The sequence below is a fragment of the Natator depressus genome, chromosome 12 (assembly GCF_965152275.1).
Source record: "Natator depressus isolate rNatDep1 chromosome 12, rNatDep2.hap1, whole genome shotgun sequence".
NCBI classification, from domain to species: Eukaryota; Metazoa; Chordata; order Testudines; family Cheloniidae; genus Natator; species Natator depressus.
This window is the reverse complement of record NC_134245.1, coordinates 24327012-24349567: the sequence shown is the minus strand read 5'-3', so window position 1 is coordinate 24349567 and position 22556 is coordinate 24327012. Positions and strand designations below refer to the sequence as shown.

The window sequence follows — 22556 nt, the reverse complement described above, 5'->3', positions numbered from 1 at the left end:
TTAAAAAACCCCCATGTTTGCACCATATTAACCAAGCTTATCTCCAGCATGACAATCAGTTCATATCTAGCAAGACGATGACTCCAGCATTTTTTACTCCAAGAGCAGTAAGTTCATTCTACTTAGTTCAATATCTCCAGTTGGCTCAGAATTGCTAGTGTTTGTCCTTACCACACGAATAATGCATGATCGCGTTCTACTGTGCAGTAGGTTAACAAAGATCTTAACATTTTCCTGTCTCCCCAGAGAATATACATTTAACCAGATAAAATGATCTGCAGGTGAAATATTTTAGTATTTAGAATTAGAACCATTTGAATTCGTAGCAACAAGGCAGCTGAGTTGTTCAAAATACAAACACCCTTTTAAGACAACCACATAAAACGAAACATAAAGACAAACAGTGCAATAGAAAATATAGCTGTCTGTGCACTTCACGTCCTTTGTTTATTTTTTCATTTAAAAATCTTCGTTGTATTTTAATACTTACATTACAGGCCTGCTTGCAAAATGATACATGAATCATTTAAAAGGGTCTCCTAGGCAGTACTTAATTTCCCTATAGCCAGTGCTTTGCCAGTGCTATTTACAGCTACAAGAGTGCGATTCAGAGAATTGGAGCTGAAGTGATTGTCTCCTATGACTCAACTAATAAACTTTGTCGGAACACTAAAGAAGATTTCATGTTTGGGTTTTTTTGACTCTCGCCTCTGAATATTGTAATAGGCTCAAGCCTCAGAGTTCCCATCCAACTTTAACTTTTCTGAACTCAAGGATAATTCAGAACTGGAGCTTTGGTTCTGATACATTTCTATTTGCATGACTAGATATGAGGAACACTCAATAGTAGGAAACCAGGGGGGAGAGGATGCACAGAATGTTCTGGAAAAAAAATTATAATTCCTTCTCAACTAAAAGAGAGAATCCAAAATTGTTCTCAGCAGTGGGTGCAAATGCTCAGCAGGACTTGCAGCTAAAAATAATCAGTAAAGCACTTTTTAATTAGAGCATTATAATGGTTCACTTTCTCAAACTGTATTGCCTACTAAGGGTGAATATTTTTGAAGATTTAATTTACGGTTGGAAAATGTCTCCTAATGCCTGTTGTTAGCTGTAGAGCTTTCTGTGTAATTTTCTAAGTGTTGTTTTTACTCATGTGGATGCTTCTCCACATCACAAAAATGCACCCATCATTTGGTGTAATTGATTCCATGTGCTAAATAAAGGCAAAGGGATGTTGTGAGTCAGGACTGAGGTACATTATATTCTGCCAGGTTATGTAAGGAAGCTTGCACCTTGCCTGTTTACGCTCAGCACCATTTTTCTCTAATACTCTACAAATACCAAATGCTATTAGTGCTTGGAGAGGCCTCATTTTAAATTCATTGAAACAAGTTATTCAGAGCTTTCCACTTTATACACTGACCAAATGCTGACCTCAGTTACACCACTGCAACTGCATCGAATATGGTCCCAAATGAAATGTCCAGGATTGTGTTTAGCAATGCAGAGAAAGTAGAATTGATGACACAAAAATCCATATTCTGTATCTCAAGGCAGATTGTTATTGCTACTCAAGTTCTTCTCCATGCAGATTTTTTCTAATATCAAAGGTTTGATTTTAAATTTGCAGAGTTTAGTCTAAGTTAAAGATCTCCAAAAGAACCAATCAGCAAACTTGTAGTCACAGTTGTGCCAGAATATTTAAGTGAAAGTACAATGTCTTTGCATTCCTAATGTTAACCGAGGTTTATTTTATTTTCTATTTGTTTAAAAGCTGCTTTTCTACCATTTTTTGCATATCTACTAGGTTCTTAATCTATTTCTGCTAACAATAATGTGCAAATTACACCGAAACTCATAAAGTGAAGTTACATATGTAACATAAAAAGAAAAGGAGTACTTGTGGCACCTTAGAGACTAACCAATTTATTTGAGCATGAGCTTTCGTGAGCTACAGCTCTTCATCCGATGAAGTGAGCTATAGCTCACGAAAGCTCATGCTCAAATAAATTGGTTAGTCTCTAAGGTGCCACAAGTCCTCCTTTTCTTTTTGCGAATACAGACTAACACGGCTGTTACTCTGAAACCTGTCAATATGTAACATAGTTATAGTTCGATGATGCAGAATTACAAGAAGTGAAATTTATCTAGAGCTTGAGGGGGGTGAGGTGCCTATTCTTTCTTTGATACACAGGTATAATTAGATCCATGTTTAAAATCTCATTTTAGTTTTACTTCACAAATATTCATGTGTGGAAACAGAGATTTAAGTGACATTTCACACATATCCATGCTGCTTGTGTTGCCGGTGCACAGCCTCACCAGGAGCGCTTGTACCAATTTAATTGCCAGTGTAGAGCATTGTGGAACAGCTTCTGAAAGGCTGCAACAATCAATGTAAGCAACACTGTGTCTACATTGACACTCTGTCAGCCTACTAACTACATCGACCTAAGCGCTACGCCTCTTGCAAAGGTGGAATTAAGTCGGTGAAGTGGGTGAGTTACATTGATGGGAGCTATGTTTTAGTGTAGATACTTAGAGTTATGTTGGCATAAGCTGCCTTACATCAACCTAACTCTGTAGTATAGACCAGGGCTTAGTCCTAACCTAAAAAGCAGACACAGAAGAGAGATTTTCAAAGGCCCTTAGGCTCCCAGTTCCCACTGAAAGTCCATGGGATTTAACTCTCATTTGTACCTTTGAAAATCTTCCATAGCATGCTTCTCTTGAACCAAACAAAGGAACACATGAAATACCAAAGACTCAAACATCTTAAAAATTCTGTATGTCCAGAAGTCACCAGAAAGGTTCATCACTAGTCCTCTAAGCTTAGACTGGTACAGAGGGAGACAGGAAGTCAGAGATATGTGGGAACAGTGATGTTTACCACATAGAAGTTGAGTACAGGAAGCATATAATCCTAAGTCTACAAAGTAAGAAGAAAAACAGACATGATACAGTAATTTACTATACAGACAAGACTATATTGATGCAATTTAACATATAATAGATGTGGAATCTGTTATGAAGTAGCTGTGGAATAATACCAGATAAACCTAGAGAGTTGAATATTAGTGTAACCAGTGTTCAAATGTATGCAACACTTGAAGAAAGAGTGTAAAAGTCTAACAATGTGGGACTAATTCGATAGCTGAAATAAATGAATCTGCGTGTCATCTAACTTGACCCTATGATCAATTGAGCAGTTCCTGTTAGTGGAAACTCTTTGAGATGCGTTGGTTCGTGTTTGGATAGTTTGCAGTGCTAAACAGATCTGATGACTTTAGGCATACAGTGCTGCTCATCCTGCTCCTGACCTTTATTCCAAAGACACGTGACAAGTATGAATTTTATTTGAGCCCTGCTATGGGAGTGAAGTATTTCTCACTTTGCAACTTTATTACATTTAGCAGAAATTCCTTCTGTAATTATGACATGACATTAATGTTCACAGGAACGCAAAGCTGGATGTTCCACTGGGTAAAACAAATGGTAGTTGAAGTGGGGAGGCTGGACATAAAAATTGCTGATTTTTCTGTAGTCATGCCAAATTTGAACAAGGAAAATACTCGTTACTGTACTTTAGCCCTAGTTACCTTAGTTCTCCAACTGTAATTGTTGTTGATGACTCAAATCCTTGGTGAACTAATCAAAATAGCATACTATGTTACCAACAGTGGAAAAGACCCCCTCAGCAGTTTTAGTCAAATTATACTGTATAATACACACAAATAATAGGTATGTAATGTGTCCTGATACTCTACTTATAGGCTACCAGCAGTATGTTGTAATGGTCCTTTAGCATACGTAGTGGAGGACTTGACTTTTACACAGCCCATTTGCTGGGGGAAAGAACGAGGGAGTCATTAATTTCTGGAGAGTGTTTTTGCCAGAAAGACACAGGCTATAAATCTGATATATTCACAGAAAAGTGACATACATTTCAAATGTTCTAACCAGTATGCTCACCATGAGAGAATTGATTATAATTTAAATATAATTATGTTAATATTTTATGCTCTGCTTTTCAAATAACTGGCTATGGTTTTACCCATTGATGGTCTTTCTAAAAACTTGTGGGTATATTAATGTTTGCACAGACATGAGCAAACACATACAGTTTAGCAAAAAGTCTTATTCAAATCCCGGTTATATTTCATTAGGTTTCTTGTTGACCATCTAACGTTGCACACCCACGTTAGCTGTTTGTTTCGATTTGAAATGTTTTCCTGCTAATATGGATACTCTGCTTACTTCCTTTTTTTTTTTTTTTTTTTTTTTTTAAAGAAGTGAAGGGGCTAGGTATATTTCTTTTGGGGTTTTTTCTGTTTTATTTAAAAATATCTAGAAATAGTTAACTCAGCTGCTTTTTTCTGCTCTCTAAGGGGTCGCCTGGCCTGATATGCACCGTCTGGCAGACAGAGTCCATCTGGAAGAGCTGATTAAAATTGGCATCCTGAAAGGCAATGTAGATGACATGGTGAAGGTTCATCTGGGTGCAATATTTATGCCACACGGACTTGGACATCTACTTGGAATTGATGTGCATGATGTTGGAGGCTACCCAGAGGTTAGTGCTAGCTGTTTTGCAGATTAACCCTTCTGACTTGAGTAGGCATTTCTTTTAGTTTCACAGTCAGTAGCGTCTTCTCTGGGTAGGAATTGATATGCACTGAAGTTTTTCTTTGCTGGTGTGGTATTTCGTGTGGTTTTCCTGAAATTAAATGATGATTTCATCAACACATGAAATGCTCCTGTGAAATGCCTACTCCTGCTGGCCTGCAGGGATTCTTAGTGTTCCTAAAGCTCCTGTGAATAAGGTGCAAGAGTGTGTTTTATTTTCAGTTGGTCCATTTGTTGCATCTATTTATTCAGCAGTAGCCTCATGATCAGCAGTGTGCTCATGCTGAAGCATGTGTACCCTGCCTCAAAGAGTTTATGATCTAAAAAGACCACACCGGAAAAAAAAAATGTAAGGATGGAGGGAAAGGATTGCAACTTTGACGCACGGTGATCAGGGTAACGGTTGGCACACAGCTTGGTAGAGCCATCATTTTACATGTATGTGTATTATATGTTAAAAATGTAGTTTGCAGGAGCGCATTTGTTAGTGGAGAAAAGGAAGAAATTGTTGGAGAAAGGGAATGGAGTGGGGACAGAGAAACTGCATGGGAGGGAGGTGGAAATGGAGGTGGAGGGAGTAAAAGCAATGGACAGAGTTAGGTTGACAAGGTGGGAGAGGTCATATCTTTTATTTGACCAACTTCTCTTAGTGAGAGCATTAGGTTGGGCAGCTGGGGTGCAGCCATTGTAGAAGAGGGGTATGATAAAAATGTGACTAACACCCAATGGCAACGCAGCGGTGAGACCCATTAAGACCTCTGATTTTTCCACTGCAAAATTTAAAAATATACTCTGAAGCCATAGTCAACCTGGGTCTTGAGAAATCCCATAAAATACAATATCCCTGTTTCCCTTCGTTTCCAACAATAATTGCTAGTACCTCTTTTTACCAGCCAGCACCTCTGTTGTTCTCTGAACAATTTTAGAGAGATTGATGCGAATATGCAACATTTCAAACAAAATGTTTTTTTGCCTATGAGTATGCTCAGTATCAATACTCCCAGCCTTGACACATGCTTCAAAAAACATTTCCCTCCGAGGAAATGCCATTGTAAAGTGTACATTTATTCTGAACCTGCACGGTGCTAAGTTCCTCCTGTGAGAAGCTGAGTGACTTCAAGTCTGAATGGTGTGGGAGGTTACAAGAGCTCACCCTCCTGCAGCAAGGCCCTGAATGGGACTGATGACAAACTCTTGCCAGAGTAGGTACAGATATGCCTGATACATGCACTCACTGTGAAAAAATAAAACACACACCTGCGAGGAGCACACACCTTGCCAATACATAATGCACATCCCTGCAGTTCTTTCATGGGGATTTTTAGAGGAAAGATACTTTGCCAAAAGGAGAAACCTCTCTTGAAGGGAGGAGGGAGATACGGTCCCTCCCGGACACCTGCCCCACGGGCTTTTCCCTGGCTGCCCATCTTCCTACATTGAAGTCTAGTTCCAATGAATCATTAGCTTATTCTTCCAACTTGGGTCACCATATATTCATTGGCTGTAGTGTGTCACTCAGTGTATTGGTCAGCAGTAGGCATAGAAAGAACCGGACTGCTAGGTCTCTCCACAACCCTTTGCAATCTTTTCAAACCTAAGAGCGTGACTGTTGTGTCTGTACTACACAAGCTGCAAAAGGAGAGCCTCCTGAGGCAGGCTAGTTGCTATTAAAATGTTTTTCTCTATCCTTTTAATACTAATTTTAAACAAAACTGTGTGGCTCCTATATTTTTCCCTCTTTGGTTCAATTTTAAAATGCATATTTTTCTGAAAAAAGAGTTTAAAGGTGAATGCGGTTTGTTAGTGTGAGGGTCAACTTGAGTGGATTCTTGCATCAGTTCTTAGTCCCACAACTGCTGCTACTGCATAATAATTGATTTAGGCTACACAGGAGAAGAACGTAAGTCTCTGGTGTGAGTGTACATACATTCCCTATGCAGAAAGAATTACTTTCTCCAGGCACTATTTGATCTTTACATGTAACCATATTCTGGCCACTTAGAAAACTTTTCAGTGCACTGAAAAGTTTTCTTTCTCAAGTACAAGCACGATATGCAACTACTTTTGTTCTTAAAAGATTGGTGACAAATGTCTTAAAGCCTGACTAAAACAGTAATGAAGAATAGTAACCGAAATAACCATGATGAAATATACAGGGATAATTAAACAACTACATAATGATGTAACGTGTATGTCGATGTGAAGTCTGATTAAGGCCTGGTCTATGTAAGGAAATTAGGTCAGTAGAACTTCATTGCTCACTGATGTGAAAAATCCACACCCCGGAACGACACAATTAAATCAACCTTAACCCCCTGTGTAGGCAGTGCTAGGTTGACAGGCAAATTCTCTCGTTGACCTTGCTACTGCCTCTCAAGGAGGTGGAGTACCTATGCCAAGGGGAGAACACCTTCTATCGGTGTAGGTCAGTGGTTCTCAAACTTTTCACATAGCAAGCCTCTGAGTGCAACCCCCCCTTATCAATTAAAAACACTTTTAAATAAATATAACACCATTATAAATGCTGGAGGCAAAGCGGGGTTTAGGGTGGAGACTGACAGCTCACAACCCCCCATGTAATAACCTCGCAACCCCCTGAGGGGTCCCGACCCCCAGTTTGAGAACCCCTGGTGTAGGTGGCGTCTTTACTGAAGTGCTACAGTAGCGCAGCTTTAGTGATACAGCTACACTGCTGCAGCATTTTAAGTGTCGACAAGCCCTAATATAGAAGAGTGACTAATACACTTTTCAGAGCATTAAAAACATTATTTCCTAGAATTAGAAGAACTATTTTTGTGTATTAAATGCATACTCTGAGTGCTATGTGAATTTGACAGTAGGTATGATTTCCCCCAAAATTAATATGATGGTTCATGAATAGCGTCTGAAAGAAGAGATTCTATAATTCTACTACCCAATAATGAGACGTTCGCAACAGTCTAAAAAAACAAACTGTAACTGCCAAGGGGTTTGGCTGATACAATAATAAATAAAACTAGTTGAAATATTTTCAGAAAGATTTTTCCCTGTTTTGTATTTTTTGAGTATCACAAGATTTTAAGAAAAAAGTGTTTTCAATAATGTATCATACAAATGTATGTGTTCTGCTTCACATTTTTTGTAAGATTTCCATCTTTTGCATGGTCTCTGGGCCCCTTCATATGAGGATGAATGGGACTGGAAAAAGGAGTGCGAATTGGCTCCCACCTGCACCAAATGTTAGGAGCCCGGAACCTCCACTTCTCCAGCTTCTTTAAGGGATGCTTTCTTCTAGTCAGCTACAGAAGCTTTTTAGGCATGATATTAATACATTTAGGAACATGTTTGTGTTGTGGGGGTGTTCATTTATGTACCATGATCTTATTGGTTGAACAGTTGTGAATTGGATGTTTCTTTTTTAAAAGCTACATTTCAGTTATGATTTAAATACTAATGGAGATGTAATTTGAAAGCTGTGTTAGATTTCTCTCCAACAAACCACAGGGTTTCACATTATCTCAGTTACGCCACGTAATGACTGCTGTTTGGGGATTGCCTTTTTTAAGGAGAGGGAAGAAATCATACATAAACATTTGAACCTATGTTTTATTTTAAACATCACGGTATACAGATGTTCCCCGGGTTACGCAAGACCTGACTTACGCAAATTTGCACTTACGGAAAAAGTTCCGTAAACTAGAAATGGGGGGGGGTCTTCTTTTCTTTTCTTTTTTTTGCGTAACGTTTGGGGATACGTTTCTGACTTACGCAAAATTTGAGTTACGCAAGGCTTTCCGGAACGGAATGGAACAATTGAGTAAGTCGGGGAGCATCTGTACTTAATGATTGACATAAAACTACCGTAATATCAGTGTACTGGAATGGGCTTTTCAGCTTGAATTTGATGAAAAAGAAACAAAAATTAAATTGAACCCTTGGCTGTGTGCAAAGCTTCATCGCTAACTTATATGGCACAGATAATTAGTTGCCCTTTGCCCTTTGTCCATGCTGTTCTCTCACCTCATGTTGGCATTGAACTCACATAGCAGGAGTGACTTGGCAGACTCAAGGGAGATCTGTTAGTGGACTCCAGAATTTAAGAGCCCAGTCAACGCACAGTCAACCTATGGAACTTGTTGCCACGGAATGTTGTGAAGGCCAAAACTATAACTGGGTTCAAAAAAGAATTAATAAGTTCATGGAGGATAGGTCCATCAATTGCTATTAGCCAAGATGGTCAGGGACACAACCTAATGCTCTGGGTGTCATAAGCTTCTAACAGAAGCTGGAAGTGGACAATAGAGGATGGATCACTTAGTATTTGCCCTGTTCTGTTTATTCCCGTTGAAGCACGTGGCATTCGCCACCATTGGAAGACAGGATGCTAGGCTAGATAGACCATTGGTCTGACCCAGGATGGCCATTCTTATGCTTCATATACTTATGCTCATACTTAACTTTTAAGCATGTGAGTTGTTTTGACTTTAATCATGTGAGTACTGAAACTACTTCTGCTTATAGTTTAATGTTTGTGTAAGGTTTTGTAGGCCCAAGAGACAAGTAAGTTTTAGGACAGGTGAGAGGAATCAGTAAAGTAGGATATCTCCTGCACTTTTAAAATTAACTACAGGATATACATTTTGTAAGGCCAGAGCCTCACGTACAGAGGGAAAACCCAGAATTGTTTTTCAATTAGATATAAAGCAACAGATCCTTCTGATCCATCACAGACCTTTCTTCATTACAAATCTGTAGTTGTCCCAGCTATGCCAGAAGAAAGACAAGATGCAATGGATTTGATTTAATTAGACTGCAACTTAATTCACTTAAAATATCTGGGAATAACCGGCAATAAACTGTTATCGAGCAGGTCATCATTAGTTTCTTAATTGTTTCCCCCCTACTTGGAAGAACTGCTCTCAGCACTCTTACATCCCAACCTGGTCCCAGCCAGCCTGTTTCTGGGCCCCGTCATATGAGGATGAATGAGGCTGGAAAAAGGAGGGGGAATTGGCTCCCATCTGCACCAGATGTTAGGAGCCCCAAACCCCCACTTCTCCAGCTTCTTTAAGGGATGTGTTCTTCTAAATCCTCTTCCAATCCATTTTATCTGAGAACCATATCCCTTCTGTGAGAAGTACCCCTCCACTAGACATCTTTCACAAGGAGTTCCCCCACCACCTGATCCAGCCACTTCCTGTTCCTCCCTGCTCTGTCCAGGTAGATTCTGCTCACCACCTCCATTTGCAGAAGGGACCCCACATAAAGACAAACAACCCCTTTTCTTCCTATCAGCTGGACAAGGACACCCCCACATTCAGTGTGGTGAGCTAGTTTCTACAAATGCTCATTTAGCATACAGAGTTTCTTTCTTTTCCCTTATGTGTTTCAGGAAAGGAGTTGTTTATATACATAAATCAAAATTAACAAATGTTCGTTCTCTTGTGTATTGTACAATCTATTTTAAGGGCTATATATTCAAATTCTGACTAATCTGTGTCAGCAGTTTTGCAAATGCAGTCAGTTGTGGGTGCATAGGAATTTAGGGATAAGATTTCAAATAAATTAAGCTCTCCGTTGCATGTTTGTAAAATAAGTCTAATTTTATGCTGAATTTATGAACAAATACTGAAGTTGAATATAGATTGAGTGCATGTAGTCATGTAATTTCATTTTCAAATTACACATGCATTTGCATGCCTAACCACTCTAAAAATCTGACCCTAGACCCTATCCAGCTTCCTGATTTCTGTGTGCAAAGGTTTGTATCTACAGTTGGTCTGGAAAAAGGATAAACAATGAGGTGGCAAAGTTTGCAGATGATACAAAATTACTTGGGATAGTTAAGTCCAAAGCTGACTGTGAAGAGTTACAAAGAAATCTCACAAAACTGGGCTACTGGGCAACAAAATGGCAGATGGAATTCAGTGTTGATAAATGAGAAGTAGTGTACATTGGAAAACATAATCCCAACTATACATACAAAATGATGGGGGCTATATTAGCTGTTACCACTCAAGAAAGCGATCTTGGAGTCATTGTGGATAGTTCTATGAAAACATCCGTTCAGTGTGCAGCAGCAATCAAAAAAGCTAACGGAATGTTATGAACCATTAGGAAAGGGACAGAAAATATCATAATGTCACTATATAAATCATGGTACACCCACACCTTGAATACTGTATACAGATCTGAACAGCCCATCTCAAAAAAGATATATTAGAATTGGAAAAAGTACAGAGAAAGGCAACAAAACTGGGGTATGGAGGGGTATGGAGCAGCTTCCATATAAGAAGAGATTAAAAAGATTAGAACTGTTCATCTTAGGGCATGTCTACACTTAGATTGGCACTGCTGCAGTCAATGCAGCAAGTGTCGATTTAGCGGGTCTGGTGAAGACCCACGAAATCGATGAGAGAGCACTCTCCCATTGATTTGTGTACTCTGTCTCCCTGAGAAGCGTAAGGGAAGTTGATGGGAGACGCTGTCCTGTCGACACAGCGCAGTGTAGCCACCGTGGTAAGTGGATCTAAGTACGTCAACTTCAGTTACGTTATTCGCGTAACTTAGATCAATTCACTGCGGTAGTATAGACCAGCCCTTAGAAAAGAGGCTGCTAAGGTGGGCGATATGATAGAGACTTATAAATTCATGAATGGTGTTGAGAAAGTGAATAAGGAAGTGCTGTTTACTCCTTCACATAACATAAGAAGCAGAGGTCACCCAATGAAATTCAGAGGCAACAGGTTTAAAACAAAAATAAGGAAGTACTTCTTCATGCTATGTACAGTCAACCTGTGGAACTCTTTGCCAGGCGATGTTGTGAAGACCAAAAATGTAACTGGGTTCCAAAAAGAATTAGATAAATTCCTGGAGGATAGGTCCAGCAAGATGGTCAGGGATGCAATCCCATGCTCCGTGTCCCTATATCTCTGACTGCCAGAAGCTGGGACTGAATGACAGGGGATAGATCACTCAATAATTGCTCTATTCTATTTGTTCCGTCTGAAGAATCTGGCACTGTCCACTGTTGAAAGGAAGGATATTGGGCTAGATGGTCCAGTGCTCTGACCCAGTATGGCTATTCTTATATTATGTTCACATTTCAGATGATTAGATAACTGTTATCTACAAAAGATTGTGTGTGTAAAATTACAGGTCCACAATTAGTTTTGTTTTGAAAATATGACTGTAAAGATGGATTGGGAGTTTGGGGAAGGGAAGGAAACTTTTAAAATTTGGTCTCTTAGACACTTAAACGTCTGTCTCTGTGAATTCTATGGAGAGTTTAGGCTATAATACTACCAGTGTTGTATCAGGAAATCAATGCAAGTAATTCTGCATGCATCTGAATTAACCATCAACCTTTCTACAGTATTTTTCTTAATTAAATTATAAATATACACAGTTGGACACTGTAGCATGAACACACCGCTTATCCATGTTAACTAAAAGAAGAGTCTTGGCTATGTTTCATTTTCTTATGAGGAGACAATACATTTTAAATATATTTTATAGATTGTGAAGTTCTTTTGGTGTGTTTAACATTTACCAAGTAGACTGCTTTTATGAGGAATTTCACAATGCTGTTTGTGTATTTATTACATGCTGTGCACATGCTTGCCGTATCCTGCCCTATTTTCTAATTAGCGAAGAAGCAAGTTACTTGCTTTTGGCTGAGAGAATTTTTGAAAGCATTAAAAATTATTTTAAAAAAGAAAAACTTTCCAAGTGCTTATTATTCAATTATTTTTCAAGTATAAGCAGCAAAGTTTGGAATAACACAGTAAGTTTTTCATTTCCTAATTTCTATCCATCACAAAGTATGCTGTGTTCCAAAAAACTGATTCCAGACATTGTTAGCTTAGATTAGTTATTCATTAGTAGCCAGGTTTTTGCAAAATTGGCAGTAATATTTTTTTTCCAGTAAGCAGCTTTCACATGCAGCATTCAATAAGCACTTCCTTGCCCTTTGACAGCAACACTGCAAAATGTGTGCAAATATCCTATAAAAGTAATGTTGTTTTATTCAGAATATATCTATTATCTTTCTTTTGTTGCTTTGTAAAAGCTTTTAGTTTTGGAAAACAGTGTTGGTGGTATACAAACTACATTTATGGCCAGATTTTCAAAAGAATTTAACACCCAACAGCTCCCATTTAGGGACCTAAATAAGTGCCCTGATTTTCAGAAGTTCTCTGCAGTGAGCCACTCTCATGGAAAACCTTGTCCTAAATAGCATAATTCTTGATGGGATCTGCTGGATCCAAAACACTTTTGAAAATCTGGTTGCTTCATTTAGGGCCCTAAATGGCAGTTGAGCAGGCTTGAAAATCTGGGCCCAGTGGTATACACTAAGTACTTCAGAAAATCTTACCCTTAGTCAGAAAAAGCTAACTTCAAAGTATGAAATCTCCACTAGGTTTGGCGTCAACCATAGCATTTAATCATGGATACAGTTTTCCCACACACTTTCATTTGTTTTCTGAGTAAATTCTTTATAAATGAGGATTTGTGCCTGTTCAATTGAAAAATGTTAAACATTTTGAATTGGAAGACGGTTGAAATTTTCTTTTAAATCCCAATTCCTTGTCTCTTGATTCTAGAGATGTTTCAATTTCATGTTATATTAATTGACTGCAAGGGCTCTGTAAAATGTTAAGTATATTTTAAGGCTTTCTGCAATAACAAATCAGTTAATTTAAATTGGGTTAACAGCTGTCACTTGGACATCTCAAGTTATAAAAAAAAAAGTTGTAGAATTTATCTTTAAACGTCTCTGGTTTTAATTGCCTATATTGCTTGTTCCTCGATGTATACATTTACAATTAGCCATATTAAAACGCATATTGTGTGCTTGCACCCTGCTTACCAAATGATACAGATTGTTCTGTACCAGGTACCTGTCCTCTTCATTATTTTTGTGTCATGGGCAAACTTTATATCAGTAATAAAAATGTTAAAATAGATTAGGGCCAAGAAGTGATCCATGTAGAACGCCATTAGCAGCTCACTCGTTTGAAGATGATTCCCCTTTGACAATCATTTGTGTAGGGTTAGTTCTGAGTTCATCTTTATCACTGTAATAAATTGTGTATCTGGAGTGAAGATAAGGAGGTACTTGCTTCTCTTTCTTTATCTTTTTATTTTAATTCAGCCCCTTTTCAGCAATATACTGCCATGTGGGCCACCTTGGCAATGAGCAGGAAAAGTATTGCCAAGAAGAATGTTTGCAAAGGCTTCCCATAAGGAAAAATCCTATAGACTTTAATAGGGATGAAACCAATCAGGTTCTACAGAAATTAGCCTGAAAAAACCATGGTGTTTAGTACAGAATAGGATCCTTTCTATAAGACTTTTAAAGCCACCTATATAATTTACTAGAGCATTATATCCTAGCTGTGTAATTCTACAGTGTGGAGAAAAATTATCATTCTCTATCAAGTCCCAAAGGCCTTTTCTGTGAGGGTTTAGTCTAAAGTTTTTGGATTTACAGGTTGTAGTAGAAAAACGGTTTTTAACATAAGCAGAACAGGAAAAAAGCTCAGTTCATGATAAAATGCAGCCCTTTACCTAACAAGTTGTGAAACTTTGACTTCTCAGGGTCTTTTACCCCTTCATTTGAATATTAGGAAACTGATTTTGTTTTGTTTCTTTTTAATTAATACTCAGTCCAAAAATCTTTACATTTGGGGTTTAGATCTGAATTTTGCTGTGACAGTCCATCTCTGTTTTTAAACAAGGACTAACATACATATTGGTGGGTGTATTCGGAGCAATTTACTGTATGTACAGATTGTGACTTTTATGTAAAAGATTGTGATAATATAGTTTTCTTTTAAACTATATACAGAAAATAAGATGTAAAAAGTATTACTATGGGGTGTGTTCCAGTTTTGTGCCTTTGGGTTTTTGCAAAGGCAATTCCTATCAATATTAATAACAAAAGGCCCTCAAAAGAAAAAGCCCAGAATATCCTACATATGTTCTCTGTCTGTAACAAAAAAAGTCATTTGAGTATTAAAACATTGAGTATTAATGTTCTCCTATTCTTTGCAATTATATGGTAGCTGCCAACATGGTGATTTTACCATTCAATATCTGCCATTTACTCTCATTCCTGAGTTGTATTAAATCTGTTGAAATAGAAAAAACATTCAGTATCTTTCAGTACTTTCATAATGGCATCAGGGGAACCTGGTGACATCTGAGAATGGGGAAGCAAAAATGACATGGGAAGTTAAGATCAGAACCAAGTTACAGGAGTAGATTAAAATCCCATTGTACCTGACTCCAAACATGCAGTGCTACTTGTAATAAATGACACATAATTCTGCTTTCTGATTCTCTTCCAGTCATTGCAAGGGAAGTTTAGAGTGCAGTTTAAACTTGGTGCAAAGCTTGGTGCCTATGAAAAGAAGAAAAACTTTAAAAATAGCCAAATTACATTGTGGTCTCTGTTGCCCCAGTGTTAACTTTTAGTTGTGTCCCAAAAGCTCTGACAAGTACAGTAATTAGATTATCCTACAGAAAAGGAAACTGTGACTCCCAAATACCAGGAGAAGTATATGGTGCTTGAAGTAGGAACTCATCTAACCTAATGTGAGTTTCAGACTCAGTTAACTAGCAGCTTCTTTTGCTGGCTGGAGTCTGCTAGGGCTGTCGATAAAAACCCAGACAGAATGGTGACTGAAGTTTACTTAATTCATTGAGCAAGAAAACCAAGAATTCAGGGAGAAGGGACCAAGAGACAAATTATATGAAATTCAAGGTTTTATTTTATTGTTCACCATTCAGGACTCTGTTTTTTCTACAATAATTGAGCTCATTAAACGTAGGTGTGCACAAGGGGTGACTGGTAGAACAACCTAACTCTTATTTTTAATATAGATATAGTATAATATAGTATGAGTATTTAAATAATATTTGATTTTTTAATTAGATAACATTGTCATGACTGCTGTGCACTGGATGTGATCTAAAACTGAGATCCCAACAACTTGTGCTAGCTAAAGATCCCATGGCAACTTAGTAAGAAAAAGTACCAATGTATAGTTTGAAACTGTTTAAGAGCCCAGCCCTGTGAATATTGCCCAGAGTTTACAACTACGAGTAGTCATATTGATCCAGATCTTGATCCCTGCTACAGCCACTTTGAGCAGTCCTTATCAGGCTGATATGGATTCTCTGTGAGGGTTGTGGAAGGATGTGACCAGAGCATCTCTACACTCAGGCAATCCCTGGCTGATATCCCTGGGGAGCCATTAGCAGCTGATACAGCTAGCAGAGGCCTGGGGCTCCCTCTTAGGTCCTGTGCCAAGCACAACTCAAGAGGACCCAAGGACTGGGGACACTAACCTCGCTGGAACTACTCACATTACATAGTAAGCATTACATCTGGTAATGTTACCAGGACTGGACCCTAAGTTAATAAAACATTTTGGATCCCTCAGTGGAAAAAGTACTTATAAATATAAGATACTGTATTATTATTTTTATTCTTCTCAACTCCTGATGATGGCAAGATGTCCATGTACTGAGGCACAGCAGGGACATTGCAGCCCTTTAGTTTTAATTGGATCCTTTTACTAGGAAAGAATCAATGTATTTTTTCACCTCCTAATTTCCTTTTTATTCCAAACGAAATCTGTATTTCATATTACTGCCCACTTATCTTAATTTGAACTTTTATTTTGATCACATAGTAGCATACTCAGTTTACATAATGATTCTGTTGTTCCCTTGACAGTGCTTGTTGCCTAGATTTGCTGTTTTTTGTTACCTTACATGAACCATTAATTGGAATCCAATGTTCTTGGCAGGAGAACAGTTGCAAATGACCGTGTCATACATCTGTGCTTACTGTGGGCGTGAACCAATTTTCAAATGCAAATAGAACTTCAAAATAAAATCACAGTGTTAGAATATGGTTTTCGATACTGTTTGTTGCTTCAGTGTACAATAAGATGAACAGTTCTTCAAAAGCAAGGCTTCCCAAAATACCACTGAATGTACCTTTTTAGATACATGGGTGCTAAGATGTTTACTGTACCATTGTTCTACATTTCTTTTTGGGGCAGGGATTGCCTTTTTGGTGCTTGTACAGCACCTAGCACAATAGGGTCCTGGTCCATGCCTGGGGCTCCTAGGCACTACTGCAATACAAATAATAAAGTCTAGTGATGCAGCACTCTCATTTTGATCCTCCATTTCAGCTCTCAACAAGCAGCAATGCTACAGAAAGTATTCAATGCTTGATTCAAGGTGTTAGTTATTTGGGTGAGCATGCTGTATGGAAATTTCAGTTATAAAAGGGAGAAAATCTAACAGAGGATTCTGGGGTCAACGGGACATATTTTGCCCACTGGGTTATGCACCCAATACAGTAGGGTGGCCCTGGAAACAGCAGTGTTCCTATTTTCAGGCCTGTCCCAGGGACCCTGCCAGCTTTACAGAAAACAGTTGCTTTAACCCAATTTTTGTAAATAGCCTGAGCAGACTCTGCCCTTAAAGGATATGTCTACATTGCAATTAAAAACCAGGGTTGGGCTAAGGGTCTGTTTAATTGTGGTGTAGCTCTTGGGCTGGCGCCGGGCTATAGGACCCTGTGAGGTGGGAGGGTCCCAGAGCTCAGGCTGCAGTCCATGCCTTACCATCTACACTGCAATTAAACAGTCCCTTAGCCTGAGCCCCACAAGCATGGGCCAGCTGCGGTTTTTTAATTGCAATGTAGACACAAACAAAGAAGCTGCCAGCCACCTGAGCTGGTGAATTTGATAACAAGTGAGATGAGTGCTAATATGTCTAAAAAACCAGGTACCACATAAGGCACTCAAATATCAGAGTGGTAAGCATGATAAGGGTATGTCTACACTGCAGTTGCTGGGGATTGCAGTTTAGGTAGGCATATCTGTGCTAAACGCGGCAAAAAATATCAGTGAAGATATGGTGGCATGGGTTGTACAAGCGCACCTGGAACCCAGGGTACTTACCATGTTGCTAGCTAGTGTGGTCATGTATACTCAGCTGCAGTCACACTTCCACTTGTAATGTAGACATACCCTGACTGTACCCAGAGAGAGACTGTACTCTTCCACCCTAGCCTGTCATATATTGATACCCTGCCCTTTTTTCCTTCCCCGTGCACCAGGCCTCTAATAAGCTACTTAATAGCTCTGCCTTACACATGGGAAAAGGAAAGTGCTCTTGGGTTGAGAGAGGAAGAGGGAGGAACTGGCCTTATTTCCTTTTTCTTTCACACATTGCCAAATCCTCCAGTGCACACTTTGCTGTCCCCCACCAAAAGAGTGCCTTTAACTCCCCCACTTCAACCCCAGCAACAGGTTTCCTGATTTGTAACTTTGAAAATCTGATCTTCCCAGTCTTTACTCTCTGCTGTGACATTTTGGTGCACAAATTTAGCCTTACCCCGTAACCACGTCCCCAGCCACTACTAAAATCCAAAGAAACTGGGTTTGGAACTTAGGACAAAAATGCTTTGCTGTCAGAAACAGCAGATTGCCACCAGAGCAGTTGCAAATTACTCTGTGCGTATTGATAGCAAACATTTGTCGTCTCTTGGGAGAAAGTATTAAAAGCAGTATCTGACTGCAAGCAGGACAGATAATGGTCTAAACGCTGAACTTTGAGATCTTAATGGTAAGCACCAAAACTTTTTTTTTATAAGAAAATGTCTTTCATCTCATTTGTGTTAAGTGGAAAGTAATAATTACAAAACCAGTGTCAATCATGTCTTCAGAGTGTTTTGGCATCTTGGTTATTTTTATCGTATATCAATTTATCTAGCAAATGGCTTGGAATGATTTACAGAAAGAAATTTAAAAACAAAATTGGGGAGATAGAGGCTTAAAAGTCAAATATGGTTTGTTGGTTCAGGGGAAGTTTGTATAAAGCAGCTTAGATATATTTGGAAAAACTCCAAAAGGCCCTGCTACTAATCTAATTCTTTACAGCTCACGAAAGAGATTAATCCACAAAACTGGATGCCCTTATTTCCTTGGCTTTAAACATTACAGAATGAGACCAAGATGACATAGCTTACATAGCATAGTGAAAGAAAGATGCTCCATCTCTGTTCAGTTATAAATAGATCTTAAATAACTAACGTATTGATCATTTCAGTATTTAAGACATATACAATTTCTAAATGCTTTGCTTAATCTTGATTGTTTCCCAGTCATAGTTCAGCAAGACGATTACATCTCAGCTCGCCCTGTTTTAGGTTAAACCTGGTGAATAATAATCATAAAATCCTGATCAAAACTCACCAAAGCAAACAAACAAGACTGGGTTTATCAAGTTTCAGAGTAGTAGCCGTGTTAGTCCCTATCCACAAAAAGAACAGGAGTACTTGTGGCACCTAAGAGACTAACAAATTTATTAGAGCATAAGCTTTCGTGGGCTACAGCCCACTTCATCGGATGCATAAAATGGAATATATAGTAAGATATATGCATGTGTGTGTGTATATATATATATATACACACATACAGATAAGTTGGAAGTTACCATACAAACTGTGAGAGGTTAATTAGTTAAGATGAACTATTATCAGCAGGAGAAAAAAACTTTTGAAGTGATAATCAAGATGGCCCATTTAGACAGTTGACAAGAAGGTGTGAGGATACTTAAGGAAATAGATTCAACATGTGTAATTGACCCAGCCACTCCCAGTCTCTATTCTATCAAGCATTCTTAAAATTACAGTACCCACCTGCTGAAGTGAAGAAACAGATTGACAGAGCCAGAAGAGTACCCAGAAGTCACCTACTACAGGACAGGCCCAACAAAGAAAACAACAGAACGCCACTAGCTGTCACCTTCAGCCCCCAACTAAAACCTCTCCAGCAAATCATCAAAGATTTATAACCTATCCTGAAAAATGATCCCTCACTCTCACAGATCTTGGAAGACAGACCAGTCCTCGCTTACAGACAGCCCCCCAACCTGAAGCAAATACTCACCAGCAACCACATACCAAAAACACGAACCCAGGAACCTATCCTTGCAACAAAACCCGATGCCAACTCTGTCCGCATATTTATTCAAGTGACACCATCATAGGACCTAATCACATTAGCCATGCCATCAGGGGCTCGTTCACCTGCACATCTACCAATGTGATATATGCCATCATGTGCCAGCAGTGCCCCTCTGCCGTGTACATTGGCCAAACTGGACAGTCTCTACGCAAAAGAAGAAATGGACACACATCTGACATCAAGAATCATAACATTGAAAAACCAGTAGGAGAACACTTCAGCCTCTCTGGCCACTCAGTAAAAGATTTAAGGGTGGCAATTTTGCAACAGAAAAGCTTCAAAAACAGACTCCAACGAGAAACTGCTGAGCTTGAATTAATATGCAAACTAGATACCATTAACTTGGGTTTGAATAGAGCCTGGGAGTGGCTGGGTCATGACACATATTGAATCTATTTCCTTAAGTTAAGTAACCTCACACCTTCTTGTCAACTGTCTACATGGGCCATCTTGATTATCACTACAAAAGTTTTTTTCTCCTGCTGATAATAGCTCATCTTAACTAATTAGCCTCTCACAGTTTGTATGGTAACTTCCAACTTATCTGTATGTGTGTATATATATATCTTACTATATGTTCCATTCTATGCATCCGATGAAATGGGCTGTAGCCCATGAAAGCTTATGCTCTAATAAATTTGTTAGTCTCTAAGGTGCCACAAGTCCTCCTTTTCTTTTTTCAAAATCCTTTGTGACTTCAACATAGTCTCAGCAGCAAAATATTGTGATGACCAGTATATGGATCATATTGCCACAACCCTGCTAGCACTTACATATGTAAAGTTAAGCATCTGTAAGTATTTCCACTGAAGCCAAGAGAGTGGGATTTATTTTTATTCAGGTGTTGCAATACCTGGCACACTTTGTAGAAGATTATTAATATCCTCAACCAGTCTCTGCAATGTTTCTAATTTCTTGGCTAACTATGTCTTCATATATCATTGTACTTTACCAACTCTCAGAAAGAAGAGAGTGTTTTACTTGTCAGAACTTGACCGCTTTGGCTATGTTTTCAGTAAAATCAGTCAGCACTATGTTGCCTGAAAGTCTGAATCTGAAAAAATCTAGTTCCAAGTGGACTGCAGTTGTGAGACACTCAAGATGAGAACTGTTGTAGACTCACTGCTTTTGAATCACGGTCATAAATGCACATTTTAATAACATTCAATAAGGATGTTGATTTGCATATCCTTAGAGAATTGTCCCATGCTCCATAATTCAATTCCTTCAGCAATAAAATGGGCCTGTGTTTCAAGATTTGTAACTCATTTTAAAATATTATATTGGAAATGCTTTAGAAAGGGTGCAGGGGGAAGAAATAATACAAATAGATTTTATTTTTCTAAAGGAGTAAACAAGGTGGGAGTTTAATACCAAGTACGTGGTGAGCCAGCATTTACACAGTACAAAAAAGCTCTGTTTACACACCTGAATTTAAAGCTGTGAATCTATTTGTTTGAAGTGCAGATGGATATGAAAGTTAAGATAGAGATGGTTGTATTGTGTTATTTCAGTCCTCTGCTTCCATCTCCATTTCTAGCCTTTCTGGGCTTTCATACATCCTTAGAGGACTCAACATAGAAGAGTTGTAATAAAAGGCTAACTGTGGATTTATTTTTCTGTCATTTAAAACAAATGCTTCTTTCCTAGGGAGTTGACCGCATTGACCTGCCAGGCCTCAAAAGTTTGAGAACTGCCCGAGTTCTTAAGGAAGGCATGGTGCTAACCGTGGAACCAGGCATTTACTTTATTGACTGCCTGTTGGACCAAGCACTCAATGATCCTTCACAGTCTTGTTTCATCAATAATGAAGTCCTCCAGCGTTTTCGAAGATTTGGTGGGGTGAGTAACTTTACTGGGTTAAAAGAAAAGGAGTACGTGTGGCACCTTAGAGACTAACAAATTTATTTGAGCATAAGCTTTCGTGAGCTACAGCTCACTTCATCGGATGCATTCAGTGGAAAATACAGTGGGGAGATTTATATACATAGAGAACATGAAACAGTGGGTCTTACCATACACACTGTAACCAGAGTGATCACTTAAGGTGAGCTATTACCAGCAGGAGAGCGGGGGCGGGGGGGGAGGACCTTTTGTAGTGATAATCAAGGTGGGCCATTTCCAGCAGTTGACAAGAACGTCTGAGGAACAGTGAGGGGTAGGGGGGGTAAACATGGGGAAATAGTTTTACCTTGTGTAATGACCCATCCACTCCCAGTCTCTATTCAAGCCTAAGTTAATTGTATCCAGTTTGCAAATTAATTCCAATTCAGCAGTCTCTCGTTGGAGTCTGTTTTTGAAGTTTTTTTTGTTGAAGTATTGCCACTTTTAGGTCTGTAATCGAGTGACCAGAGAGATGGAAGTGTTCTCCAACTGGTTTTTGAATGTTATAATTCTTGACATCTGATTTGTGTCCATTTATTCTTTTACGTAGAGACTGTCCAGTTTGACCAATGTACATGGCAGAGGGGGATTGCTGGCACATGATGGCATATATCACATAGGTAGATGTGCAGGTGAACGAGCCTCTGATGATGTGGCTGATGTGATTAGGCCCTATAATGGTGTCCGCTGAATAGATATGTGGACACAGTTGGCAACGGGCTTTGTTGCAAGAATAGGTTCCTGGGTTAGTGGTTCTGTTGTGTGGTGTGTGGTTGCTGGTGAGTATTTGCTTCAGGTTGGGGGGCTGTCTGTAAGCAAGGACTGGCCTGTCTCCCAAGATCTGTGAGAGTGATGGGTCGTCCTTCAGGATAGGTTGTAGATCCTTGATGATGCTTTGGAGAGGTTTTAGTTGGGGGCTGAAGGTGATGGCTAGTGGCGTTCTGTTATTTTCCTTGTTGGGCCTGTCCTGTAGTAGGTGACTTCTGGGTATTCTTCTGGCTC

At 39.0% G+C, this 22556-nt stretch overlaps 1 protein-coding gene across 1 annotated transcript in view; it reads left to right on the top strand.

Annotated features, from left to right (window-relative positions):
* The window catches only part of PEPD (peptidase D), a 227580-nt gene that overhangs the window by 192884 nt on the left and 12140 nt on the right, over window positions 1-22556 (top strand). The window contains exons 13-14 of the mRNA XM_074969165.1: window positions 4392-4576; window positions 21321-21512. Coding sequence (XP_074825266.1) covers window positions 4392-4576; window positions 21321-21512 — 377 coding nt within the window. The remainder of the gene's footprint in view (window positions 1-4391; window positions 4577-21320; window positions 21513-22556) is intronic.